The 13,340-nt window shown below is 34.9% G+C and overlaps 1 protein-coding gene across 3 annotated transcripts in view; it reads right to left on the reverse strand.

Annotated features, from left to right (window-relative positions):
- The window catches only part of FOXN2 (forkhead box N2), an 81,712-nt gene that overhangs the window by 43,357 nt on the left and 25,015 nt on the right, over positions 1 to 13,340 (reverse strand). For all 3 annotated transcript variants that reach the window (XM_001375463.4, XM_016433790.2, XM_056818869.1), the window contains exon 2: positions 8,226 to 8,773. In XM_001375463.4, coding sequence (XP_001375500.1) covers positions 8,226 to 8,759 — 534 coding nt within the window. In that variant the 5' untranslated portion in view covers positions 8,760 to 8,773. The remainder of the gene's footprint in view (positions 1 to 8,225; positions 8,774 to 13,340) is intronic.

Below are 13,340 nucleotides of genomic sequence, written 5' to 3' on the forward strand. Positions count from 1 at the left end.
CCCACTATTTGACAAAAACTGATGGGAAAATTGGAAAACAGCATGGGAGAGATTAGGCTTATATCAACACCTCATACCCTATACCAAGATAAATTCAGAAATGACTTAAATATAAAGAAGAAAATTATAAGTAAATTAGGTTAACATAGAATAATACACCTGTCAAATCTATGGGAAAGGAAAGAATTTAAGACCCAAGTAAGATAGAAAATGCTACAAAATAGAAAATCAATAATTTTTATTAAGTTAAAAAGGTTTTGTAAAAACAAAACCAATGCAACCAAAATTAGAATGCAAGCAACAGATGGGGGGGGGGATCTTTATAACAAAATCCTCAGACAGAGATTTCATTTCTCAAATTTATAAGCTAAATCAATCAAGCCATTCCCCAACTGATAAATGGGCAAGGGACATGAATAGGCAATTTTCATATAAAGAAATTAAAACTATCAATAAGCACATGAGAAAGTGTTCTAAATCTCTCAAAATTAAAGAAATGCAAATCAAAATAACTCTGAGGTACCACCTTATACCTAGCAGATGGGCCAATATGACAGCAAAGGAAAGTAATAAGTGTTGGAGGGGAAGTGGCAAAATTGGGACACTAATGTATTGCTGGTGGAGTTGTGAATTGATCTAGCCATTCTGAAAGGCAATTTGGAATTATGACCAAAGGCCTTTAAAAGACTGCCTGCCCTTTGATCCAGCAATACCACTGCTAGGTTTTGTACCCCAAAGAGATAATAGGGAAAAATATGTGTATGAAAATATTTATAGCTGTACTTTGTGGTGGCAAAAATACTGGAAAATGGGGGGGGGGGGGTCCATAGATTGGGGAATGGCTGAACAAACTGTGGTATCTGTTGGTGATGGGATACTATTGTGCTAAAAGGAATAACGAAATGGAAAAATTCCATGTGAACTGGAACAACCTCCAGGAATTGATGCAGAGTGAAAGGAGAAGAACCAGGAGAACATTGTACATAGAGACTGATACACTCTGGCACAATCTAACGTAATGGACTTCTCTACTAGCAGTAATGCAATGATCTAGGACAATTCTGAGGGACTTATGAGAAAGAATGCTCTCCACATCCAGAGAAAGAACTATGGGAGTAGAAACACAGAAAAAAAAACAACTGCTTGATCACATTGTTCAATGAGGATATGATTGGGGATGTAGATGCTAAATGATCACTATAGTGTAAATGGTAATAATATAGAAATAGGTTCTGAACAATGATACATGTAAAACCCAGTGGAATTGATTGTTGGCTCTGGGAGGGGGGAGGGAAAGAACATGAAACATGTAACCATGCAAAAATATTCTAAATTAATTAAAAAGTGAATGGGCATGTAAAGATGAATAAAAGAAAATTTTAAAAAAGGAAACTGAATTTCACCTGTCTTCTTAAACTCTCTTCTAAATTAACTCATCCCCATTTTGTCTCTACTTTAGTTCATATCCTCTACTCTATCTCAAGCTCTTACTTTTTTTTCCTGTTTCAAAAGAAGAGGCTATGTGCATTATCTCATATATTCTTGCTTCCCCTAGAGATCTGATTCCACTTCCCCTACAAACATTAAGATGTATTCTTTAAAAACAAAACATACTATACAAACAACAAAACATTTGTTTTTCTACTTTGTAACATTACAATCTTTCTCTTTTCACTAACAAACCTTCTTACTGGGCATAGCAACTAAAGCTAGAATGAAAATCATTTATCTAATGGGTCCACTACAAATTTATGTTAATTAACCTCAACTGGGCCCTCACTAAAAGGCAAACCATCTATTCTCCCTCTCTTTTCCTTCTATATTATCTGACTTAGTGAATGCATTAGTCTTTATGGGTTCAATAACCATCTCAAAGATGATTCCCAAATATACTGAGAGTACCACAATCTTTCTATTAGTCACCCAGGTTTAAAACCTTGATGTCAGCAATCCTTACTCTCACTCTCCCCAAATATCCAATCTGTTAACAAATTTTGTCATTTCTAGCTTCTTAAGAATTCATGGAGAAAACTAAGTGGCAAAGTGGATAGAGCATTAGGCCTGGAGTCAGGAAGATCGGAGTTCATCTGGCTTTAGACATTTGCTATCTATGTGACCCTGCACAAATCACTTAACACTGTTTGCCTCAGTTTCCTCATCTATAATATGAGCTAGAGAAGGAAATGGCAAATCACTCCAGACTGAAACAACAAAAAAGTCATATTCTTCACATATCCCTTTTTGCATTCACAGTCACACTCTTAATTCAAGTTCTCATTTCCTTTTACTTGATCTATTGCAATAGCATTCAATTATCTACCTATCTCAAATCTCTCTCTAATCCATCCTTTTCAAAGTTAAAATTTATTTTTCCTCCTACCTTGCCCATTATAATAAACATGCAAAGGCAAGCAAAACAAATTCCCTTTTCTATCAATTCCAGTTCTCTGGCCTATTATACCATTTCATATTACCACTTAATTTTGGCACTCATAGAATGTTTTGATATTTCTACATTGCCTCACTTAACTCCCCTTGTCTAACTACCAGTAGACTTAATTATTATTTAACTATTCCACACAACTAAATGTAATTCTTTGGGGAAAGCATTCTTTCATTTGATTTCTCCCCAGTTCAGTAAACAATATCTTGGTCTGAAAGGATTAGAGTACTTCCCAATATTTATTCACTAGCAATGTCAAGACCATCATTTGCTATTCTATTGTTCCACTATCTTCACATAACAGCATGCCACAATTTATTGTTCTTTTGACCTAGATCATCTCACTTTGGCAACTGAGAGTAGACAGTGCATCAAACAGTTATAAATAGCTGTAAAATGAAGAACTAATGAAAGTTTGATGAGCAGTCAGAAACTAGAACTGAGTTTTCCAAACCATTAGGTAAACTAAGATGAGCTAAAGGATTCGTCCTAACTTTTACTTAGAATCTTTCCAAAGGAACTGAAGGAAAGAGTTAAACTCAAGTGATAGAACTATTACAAATCAATTGTCTCAAAACCTATAAAAAATACCTAGGTATGCTTGAGGATTTTATGATTAAATTAAATCCACTGTCATCCTAACCTCTCAAACCTTTTTCTTTTAGATAGAATCCATTATTATATTTCAACAGTCCTCAATAAAGAATTTAGTATATTAATGTAGAATATCACCATCTCTGCAACTAATAGTACAAGACTGCTAAAAGGTTAAAGTCATAGAAAAGACCTTGAGCCCAGGTTATCCTGAGTCACAAGCTATTGAACCACCCACCATATATTGCCACAACTGTCCCTCATCTACTTAGCAAATATTCAAATAGTGTTACTTTTTCTAAAAGGAATACAATATTTCTGATTGCATTATTTGCTGTAAACAAAAATACAGAGAAAAAGAGAAATAAAGGAGTGGTATTTGTGAAGATAACTCTCCCTTGACTATCTTTAGCTAATCAAATCAAGAATTCAAAGCACCCCTACTTACCATTAAGTATGAGAATTCACAAATCACTTACTAGAGTAAGCTCACAACTCCAAAGGTCACTGACCCCTTTCCTTGGGCAGTGCTAGGCAAATTGGAAGATTGCAATTGGTTTCTGTGAAGAGGAGGAGTGACAGGAAGTGAAGTGTAAAAAGAAGCATAAAAGAAGAGACCAGTTTGGTCTAGCTTTCATTCCCTTCCTGGCTTTTGGAGAGATTGGTTCCAGAGATTCCTTTCCTGGCTTGAAGGAAACTTTTCCCCTGGATCCTGCATTGACTTGCTGAGTGAGTGGCTGAGATTCCTACCTTGGCTTTGGAGGAGGCTGCGTTGGTGGTGGAACCCTGGCTGAAGACACCACGGGCACTTCTGGCTGAGGATTACTGGGAAATCCATGTGGAGACAGAGTCTTGAGGTTGAACCAGACCAGAGAAAGGCTGGTAGAAATCTGTCTCTTTATCTACATTTACACTTTCACTCTTTCCACCTTTTTGTAAATAAAACTGCTAAAAGTCATTCTGACTTAAAACTAATATTTTAAAATCAGCGACCACAATATTATTTTTTAACTCATATTTAGCATAAAACCTAAATTTAAACTCTTACACATTATACATTACATAAGTTTACTTTTAAAGTTTTCAATATATTATCTTATTGTTTATGATCTTTTTTTAGAACTTCTAAACAACACAAAATAACTTTCTGCCCATTTAACATGCAACTAGGTGCTATAATACATAAAGAGATGGATTGAATCAGGAAGACCTGATATTGAATTTTGTGAATACTGTGATATGTGGCCCTCACCCTAAGTATCTTATCTGTAACAACTACCTCACACAGGTTTGTTTTAAGGATCAAAAATTTGCTTAAAATATAATTTTCGGGGCCTGCAGGTATCTCAGTGGATAGAGAACGAAGCCTGGAAATGGGACGTCCTGGGTTCAAACCTAGATTCAGACAGTTCTTAGCTATGTGACGTATGGCCAATCACTTAACCCCAATTGCTTAGCCCTTATTGTTCTTCTGCCCTGGAAATGAGATTTAGTATCAATTCTAAGACAGAAGGTAAAGGATTAAAAAATACATGTATAATTTTTATAAGTGCTCCCTCCAACCCAATTAATGTTTCAAATTTCTTGCCTGGATTATTCAAGTTTATGTGTTATAATTTAAGTTATACAGGCTGATGCCATTCTCATTTAATGGTATGCCTTGGGATTTTTTTTTTTTTGAGAGTAAAAGAATAACTTAATCCAAAAAATTTAACAGGGTGAGATTAAGTACAGTAAATACTCTGGAATTGAGATATTTGAAAATCTAATCTTTGACTAATCCTTACCCTTTATTTATAATAACAAATAAATAATAATATCTCTAAGTCCTTCACCTTCATCTTGATATAATAAGTAAAGTGTTTAGGGAGTTTAGTGCTATGTATGTGATGTGGATTGGCATATGAATCTGAGAATTATTACAACAGTTAATCCATAAAGGAAGAGAAAAGGGGGATGGACTTATTAATACAACAAAATCTGTTCAGAAGTCAATAGAAAGTCTTTGTTATCTTATGAAAATTACATCTTTACTACGACCAACTGGTTGTGGAACACATATCCTTTTGGTATCATTAAACAAAATGGAAACAAGGATACGTTAATGTGACATATAATTTCCAAGCTAAAGTAGGCTGAGTAACATGCTATGGGATAAATCTCAAAAAGTGAAGTTATGATCACCCCACTTACCTTGGCAATACTTAACATAGTACAAGTGCTATGTACTGTATACTCTTGCCACTCTCAAGATACCACACCATCGGGGCAGCTGGGTAGCTCAGTGGATTGAGAGCCAAGCCTAGAGACTAGGTCTTAGGTTCAAATCTGATCTCAGATACTGCCCAGCTGTATGACCCTGGGCAAGTCACTTAACCCCCATTGCCTAGCCCTTACCACTCTTCTGCCTTGGAACCAATATATTGATTGATCAGTATTGATTCCAAGACGGAAGGTTAGAGCTTAAAAAAAAAAAGATACCACACCATCACTGAAAAGAGTAGAAAGCATGATAAAAATGGAAAGTTAAAAATTAAGTTCAGGGAGAACAGGGATTGCTTCATTTTTTACTTTATATCTTCAGAGTCTGGCAAATGTGTCATAAATACTTATTGAACTGAATTTATGTCCTAAATCACAATAAACCTTAAAGCAGATAGAAAAAGGATGGTTAGGATATAGTGGCATACTACAGGAGCATCAATCTAAGAATGCAAAGCTCTCAAAAATGAAATTCTAGAGTAGTGATAGCAAACCTTTTAGAGATGGAGTACCAGATAATCCCACCCCAAGACCAAGTGCCATGCCTGCCCACCCCAGAGACAGAGTGTTGAATGCCACCCCTCATCTTCCTCCCCCCCACTCCCCTGGGCCCATTACCCCTGAAAGGAGTTGGAAGGAAGAAATACTCCCATTATGCTGCTGGGCAGTTAAGTGAGGAATGTCTTTGGGTGCATGGAGAGGGGGAGGAAAACAGCTCTTCCACGATTCCCTCTGGATTTTTAGTAATGAACTCTGGCAGGTGACTATAGGCATGACTACAGGTCACAGAGAGGGCTCTGCATGCCCTTTTGGGCACATGTGCCATAGGTTTGCCATCACTGGTCTAGAGAAATAATTCCAATGAGGAAGAAAAAAGAAGTTGCCTTAAGAGAGCAATGTAAATATGGAAAAAACTAATCAATAAACTCAGATTTTAAAAAGACATATTTAGAAAATAAAAGCAATAACTTTTTTGAGGATGACTCAAAAAAAGGGTAGAGAATGGGCAGGAAGGAGGGTGGTTTGTTTTTTAGTCATGTTCAAAGAAGGCTTAGGAACTCTTAGGGCTAATGATAAAACGGATGAACTATTGGGACTCATTTGCCCTTTCTATTTTCAAATCAAGAAAAATAATGACTGGATTAGGGAAGATGAAATATAAATGTTTATGAAATAATCATTAAAAAACTAGCTGATATGATTACTGCTACCCAGGATCTTTGAATGATTTTTGCATAATGGAAGACTAATATTGACCCTATTTTCAAAAAAGAAAATGGAATCTACAAACTATATACCAGTGAATCTAAGAAAACAAGGCTAGACAGATGACTTGCCCAAGTTCATACAGGTTTTTAAGAGGAATAGTCAGGATTCAAACCAGAGCTCTCCAACTTTCAGTTAGAACTTTTTGAGTACTCAGTTAAGTGAAGCAGTAACCATTAAAAAAACCCATCTGGAAAAGCATGTCATCATAGTTTAATTTTTTTTAAAGGTAACTAGATGGTGTTTTGTTCCTATTTTGACTTTTTCACTTTAACTATAGAACTGTTTCTATTAGTATCAAACTATTCTTCCTAGTAAACCTGCCCCCTTCCCTGGGGAATTACAAATTATTTGGCATATATTTTATATTTACATACATAGTATTCACCCCTCAAACAACTTTAAGTTCTTACAGACTATTTTTACTTTGTATCTCTTATATAACTCAGATCCTGAGATCAATAACCCTGAAAAAAACTGACAGAAAAAAATGTAACCCATATCACAATAGATTCATGTTAGTGAACCTGTCATCAAGAAAAGGTTATGTTCAATATCTTTTGGTTATACAAGGCAAAGAAGATTCTAAAAATATTTCCAGAAAAATGATTTCAAAAAAGTTTTGCTTTTTTTTAACCTCCCAAAAAACTGAAGCTGACTGTGTTCATTAATACATGTGAAGATGATGATGAATAAATGAGGACAGATGATTATAACAAACATTACTGCTACAACAGAATTTTATATCCTATCACTATAGTATTTTACTTTGTTGTTCAACATTTAAGAACTCTTCTTGACAAACATAGAACATGCCTAAGGGAGACGGTTTTTATCTCCATCATATAGATTAGGAATGAAGTATAGATATTTTATAAAGTCATGGAGAAAATCAATAGCCAATTTATAAACTTATAATTCCAGGTTTTGATTGTGGTAGGTACAAATAACAGCAGTGATAAAAAGAAATCAAATTATTTTATTTAAACTTACTTAAAATGGCTTAAGAATTAGATCTTACTGGGCTGAAGCATTGTCCTCAAGTGCTGGTATTATGTCTTTATTTAACATTTGTATTTCAATGACTTACACATCAAAGGCATTGAAATTAAAAAATTTTAAGTCAAAATTTTTCAAAACTTTCCATTTTTTTAAATTATAGAAGCCAAGCAATTACCCCACTTCTTGTGACTCCATTTACCAAAATGATACAATTAAAGCTACAGAAACAAATATTAAAAAAACATTAAAACAACTATGTCTATTACAATACATACAGTACTAAAGCAGGAAAATAGTTTAAAACTATGAAATTAGGGGGCAGCTGGGTAGCTCAGTGGATTGAGAGCCAGGCCTAGAGATTGGAGGTCATAGGTTCAAATCTGGCCTCATACACTTCCCAGCTGTGTGACCCTGGGCAAGTCACTTAACCCCATTGCCTAGTCCTTACCACTCCTCTGCCTTGAAACCAATATACAGTATTGAATTCAAGACGGAAGGTAAGGATTTAAAAAAAAACAAACTATGAAATTAAAGTTGAAACAAACTATGAAATTAAAGTTGATAATGAATGTGTGGGAAATAGTTTGAATTAAGGAATATTCTTAAATTTCTTGATTGTTTTCAAATTTAAAACAAAGTAGTAGTTTAAAAGTCTCACCTTGCCATGGCTTCTCTCCACTTTCTGAAAACACTTATTCAATGAAAGGTTGTGTCTGACGGAATTCTTCCAACCTGTTGGTGCTGTAGCAAAATATGGAAAGCGTTCCAGAATCCAACTGTAAATTTCTTTGACTGGCAGGCATTTATTTGGAGAATGTTCAATAGCCATATAAATGAGAAGACTAAAGGAGTAAGGGGGTTTTGAATTCCCTGATTTTTTTTCTGTGTTCTGATAAGATGGTACAAAAGATGGCACATTATCACCCTCAATGTCATATATTGGACTAACAATAGGAAGACCTTCACTTCCAAGGCTGAAGTTTGTTAGAAGATTAGTACTTTCATGAAGCCAGTTCAAGTTTGTAAGCTCATCATCTGCTGATTCGCTGTCCACTAAAGTAGCTTTTGGCCTGGCAGCATCAACTGCTTCAGGCAAACTTCCCATTCTGTAAATCTGACTTAATCCTGCAACCTTTTCTGCTCCAGGAGTTTCAGCTCTCTTATCTGGAGTCATTCCAGTTACGGGACCCATTTAATCCTATGGCTCTGCAACAAAGAAGATAATTATAAATTAGTGTAATCTTTAAGACTCTTAACCTGTTTATGCATTCAATTTTTTATTGATTAAAAAAAAAAACCTTACCCTCTAATAATGTATATGATTCTAAGGCAGAAGAGCAGTAAGGGCTAGGCAATGGGGGTTAAGTGACTTGCCCAGGATCACAGAGCTAGGAAGAGTCTGAAGCCAAATTTGAACCTAAAACCTCCCATCTCTAGGCTTGGCTCTCAATCCACTGAGCCACCAAGCTGCCCCCCAATGTATTGATTTAAATGCACATTAAATATTTTGTTTTCCCAACATAAGCTTTTATACATATGTGTGTGTGTGTATGTGTATACACACATGTACATGCATATACATAAAATAGCTTTATAATGTAAGAAATTTAGAGTAAGCATAAGGAAATAGAATATATTCCAAAATTATTTTAAAAGACTAGTTACTGAATGCTATTGTAGTCCATCACAGGAACAGTAATAGAAAATCTATATAAAAATCTGTTTTCTATTAATTATAAGCATAAACCAAGTTTTTATCCCACTCATAATAAAGAAAGCTAAAGAATAAGAAATAAAAACTAATATTTGCATGGCCACTTGATCCTACTACTTGAGATATTCAGTTTCTAAAATCAAATCCAAATAAGTCATCCAATCATCACTGTAAAGATATAAAACAATGTATACGAATGCTCCTTTATCCCAATGGTGGGGTGGGGTGGGGTGGGGTGGGGTGGGGTGGGGAACCACTCTATTTGAGAAACAAAAATTTCAAGTAAAATGTCCCCATTGAATCATTATTTGGAATGATTCAAACTACTCTTTTTAGCTTTCTTTTTTAAATTTATATTTTAAATGCTCTACAATCTATTACCTAACAATTCTACTTTCTCATGCAAAATTTGGTGAAGTGCCAGACCATTTGTAAGGATAAAATGAAAATTATTATCTATGTTGGTCACCCTGAAATTAAACAAAATTAAACTAAGCATCATATATACACACATAATTCCCTCACAGCCTCCTGATGTTTTAATTTTTAAAAAAGTAGTGAGAGGGGCAGGAAGTTCATGTAAACATCTGAATTATAGTACCTGTATTTTAAACCACATCTTTGCTTCTGAGACTATAAAAATTTGTAGGAAGAGAAAGTAATTTATAAGTGATTGAAAAATAGCACCGGAAATTCTAAAAATGTAGAGTTCCAGATTTGGTCATCAAAAGACATTTTTGTTCCAAGGAAGAAGGATGATAGACATTCAACTGGAAGGGACATTAGAAAACATTTAACAGATGAGAGAAATGCTTAAAGGTAACACAAAGGGGTTGTTGGTTTTGGGTTTTTTGGTAACAGAATGGAGAAAAGAGAAGGATCAAAGAAAAACTAGAATTATGACAACTGATCTTGGAGAGAAGGCAAAGTGCTTAGCCCTTGTTTCAGTTGTTTTCTCTGCCAAGAATTATCTGTGGATTGGTGCAAGAATAGCTAATCTGGGATTTGCTACCCAAGATAGTTAAGGAGAAAGTAAAAGACTATCTAGTTATCTGGCCCAGATGAACCATATCCATAGACTCTAGAGGCAAGCTTCAACAGGTTGGTACTGCATTCCCCCATATTTCATGTCTGTCCTGTCTGAGGCACTAGAAAACCCTAAGATATAGTGCCTTCATCAAGTAAACCCTTCTTCTAGAAGAGGAAAATTAATATGTTTTATTTTAAAATATACTTTCATGATCACAGGTTTTATTTACCGCAAAAAACTTCCTGGATATGAATGAGTAGCAATTTTGACTTTGTAATTTTAAGTCTATTTTTTAAAATTCACAAAATCTAAATGATTGTTCCTAATGGAGTGGTATCTCCACTTTTATTCATTCTCTTCTTCACATATAAAATTGATACATAAAAAAGTGTAGTCATATTCATGATTTGCACTAATTAAAAATGCTTGTGCTATCTAGCATAATCAGGAAATGCCACCTGTTGAAAGTCATCTGAGTATGGCTGAAGTTCAGTATGGGGTCATGGAAAAGAATAAAACTAAAAACTTTTGGTTCTCTAAAAAGTGTTGCAATTGGGAATTCACCATGTTTTTTGATAAAGACTTTCATTTCCTTGTTCTTTACAGACATATGGTCCACTGCACCCATGTTAGTAAAATGTGCACTTAAAATACAATCCTGCCATAAATTTAAATCATTCTTAACAATTTTCAGACTTAATAAACTGAAAAATTTTAGAAACATAAAAATGTTTCAAATATTATCAACTCTCCCACTTTATATTACTTTGGCAGATATTGATGTACGTACATTCATAGCTTTGCAAAAATAATTTATAAAAGTTAAGGCATTATAATTAAATAAATTCAAATTCAGGAGTTTCTGGTACACTTTGATATTTATATTATCAATTAACTTGTTTTTTTCAAGTCAGTATAATACTATACTCAAAACATAAAAAATTTTACCAATTTGAAGTAGGTCTGTGAATAGACATTTCAAATAAGTAAAGGTTCATTTGACCTCCAGTATTCTAATATGCTACACCCTAGGGTAGAATTGAAAATCTGATAGGCTTTATGAAATTGAGGTGTTTAATCACCAGAGGGTTTTCCACAATTTACACATTAATTATTTTAGTCACAGAAATTAATAAACTCTATACTAGGTATGGAGATATTTGTGAATGTTATTGTTAGAGGGAATAGCCACAGTTCTGTAGGTATTAGGATACAATTCTTATCTTCAATGTGCTTGATAACTGATGTGGCTACTACCTCAAACTGTGAATGTCACAAGTTGTCTATGTCTTTTTATCTGTGCTTTTTAAAATCTTTGTTCTCCCATAAACTTTCTTTAGTAGTTACACTCACTCAACATTCTAGACCAGGAGTCTAACCAGATTTCAGGGGATCAGTGAACTTGAATTTTCACTAACTTCTAATTGAAATTCAGCATTTCTTCCATTATGAATATAGGCAAAAAATACTGAATGCATTATCTTAGTATGTGCAAGGCAATGTACTAAGTGTGTGGGAGGACATAAATAGAAAAGTAAGACAGCCCCTAATCTTGAGAAGTTAATCTAATGGGGGAGGAAACATATATGGCAGGTTTCAAGCTTCAAGTCAGAAATAAAAGTCCTATGATCCTTAGGATGCAAAAAAGCAGATGTTAATTCCTCTTCTTTAATGTTATTTTGATTGATAACATTATATCAGTTTCCATTTGACAACACCAAAGACTTGGGTGACAAAAACTTTGTTTTCTGAGACTTCAGAAGCTATTGGTTACAGCACCCACAGAAGCAGCTGCCAGGCTATATCTCTACAGAGGTTGCTTCCCAGAGTGCTGGCGGAGGGTACTGGGTTAGAAGAAGCATCGTTATTCCTAAGATTATTGAATTCAGGGTCCTGGGCTGCTTCCATAAGATCTGAATGGGCATAGTGGTATGATTTGCCTAGCATATGCTGCTTCCTCTGTCTCTCTCAGGGTGCCTTGCTATTATTCTGAGAAGAGGTCAAAAAGGAACATAATAAACAGAAATGCCAACTCACTTTTCCTAATTCAATTCTGGATCCAGTGTACTGTCTACCTTGAGGAAAACTAATATTATGCTGTATTATTTAATAACCAATATTACTATGTAATCCATTCTATCCCTCATTTTGTTAAATCCTCATTTCTCAGTCTAGCTCAAAAGAAACTTTCTGAATTATAGATATGGTTGAATAATCATGCCTTCCCTCTCCCTAGCTTTCTAACCTGGGAGTCTTCCTTTTATTCACAGATAAACAAAGAACCAGCTCAGGCTGGGCCTCTTCTGAGAGATAACTTCTGTCCTTCACTTTTCTTGTTAAATTAGGGGTGATTTGGTCTCCAAGGGGAAACCAAAGGGGGTAAAAGGGGGTCCTGACTGAGATGGTTATGATTTTCTAGCCAAGATTACAAGAAGCAATTGCTGTCCATCAAGCAATTAACATTCCTTAATTGCCAGAGTGAGACATGGCCAGCCACACCTTAAGGCCAACTCATTTTCCCAAGCAGCAGACTAATTCTGTCTTCTCAGGATGACACTACTCTCATCTCCCAAGAAGAAACTGGGAAGAGCTGACCTAACTCAACCCATCTCCTTATTAAAATGTCTGCTAATCAGGATTCCTTATCTTTGCCAGGGAAGGCTGAAATGATATACAATAAGGCTAATTAGAAGACGACGTGGCTAGTTTAAAAAGCTTGGTCAAACTTAACTCAAAGTCTTTGGTCATTGACATACCCAATGACCCAATTTATTGGTTTATAGCTAGTTTAACTGATAAATTGATCATGCTCAGGTCCCTGGTTTTTTGGCTGAGATGGTCAGGGTAACCCACTTATTAACATTTTACAAGTCACTGTTAAATTCTTATCTGGAGAAAACTGTTTCTGTCTACCTTTGTTACAATTTTACTCACCACAATATGAAGTACTTGTCCAAGATTTTAGGTGCATATGACATATAATATACATATATATGGAACCAAGTCAATAGGTTATCCACTTAATTGGA

This window comes from Monodelphis domestica, chromosome 1 (genome assembly GCF_027887165.1).
Source record: "Monodelphis domestica isolate mMonDom1 chromosome 1, mMonDom1.pri, whole genome shotgun sequence".
Lineage (NCBI taxonomy): Eukaryota > Metazoa > Chordata > Mammalia > Didelphimorphia > Didelphidae > Monodelphis > Monodelphis domestica.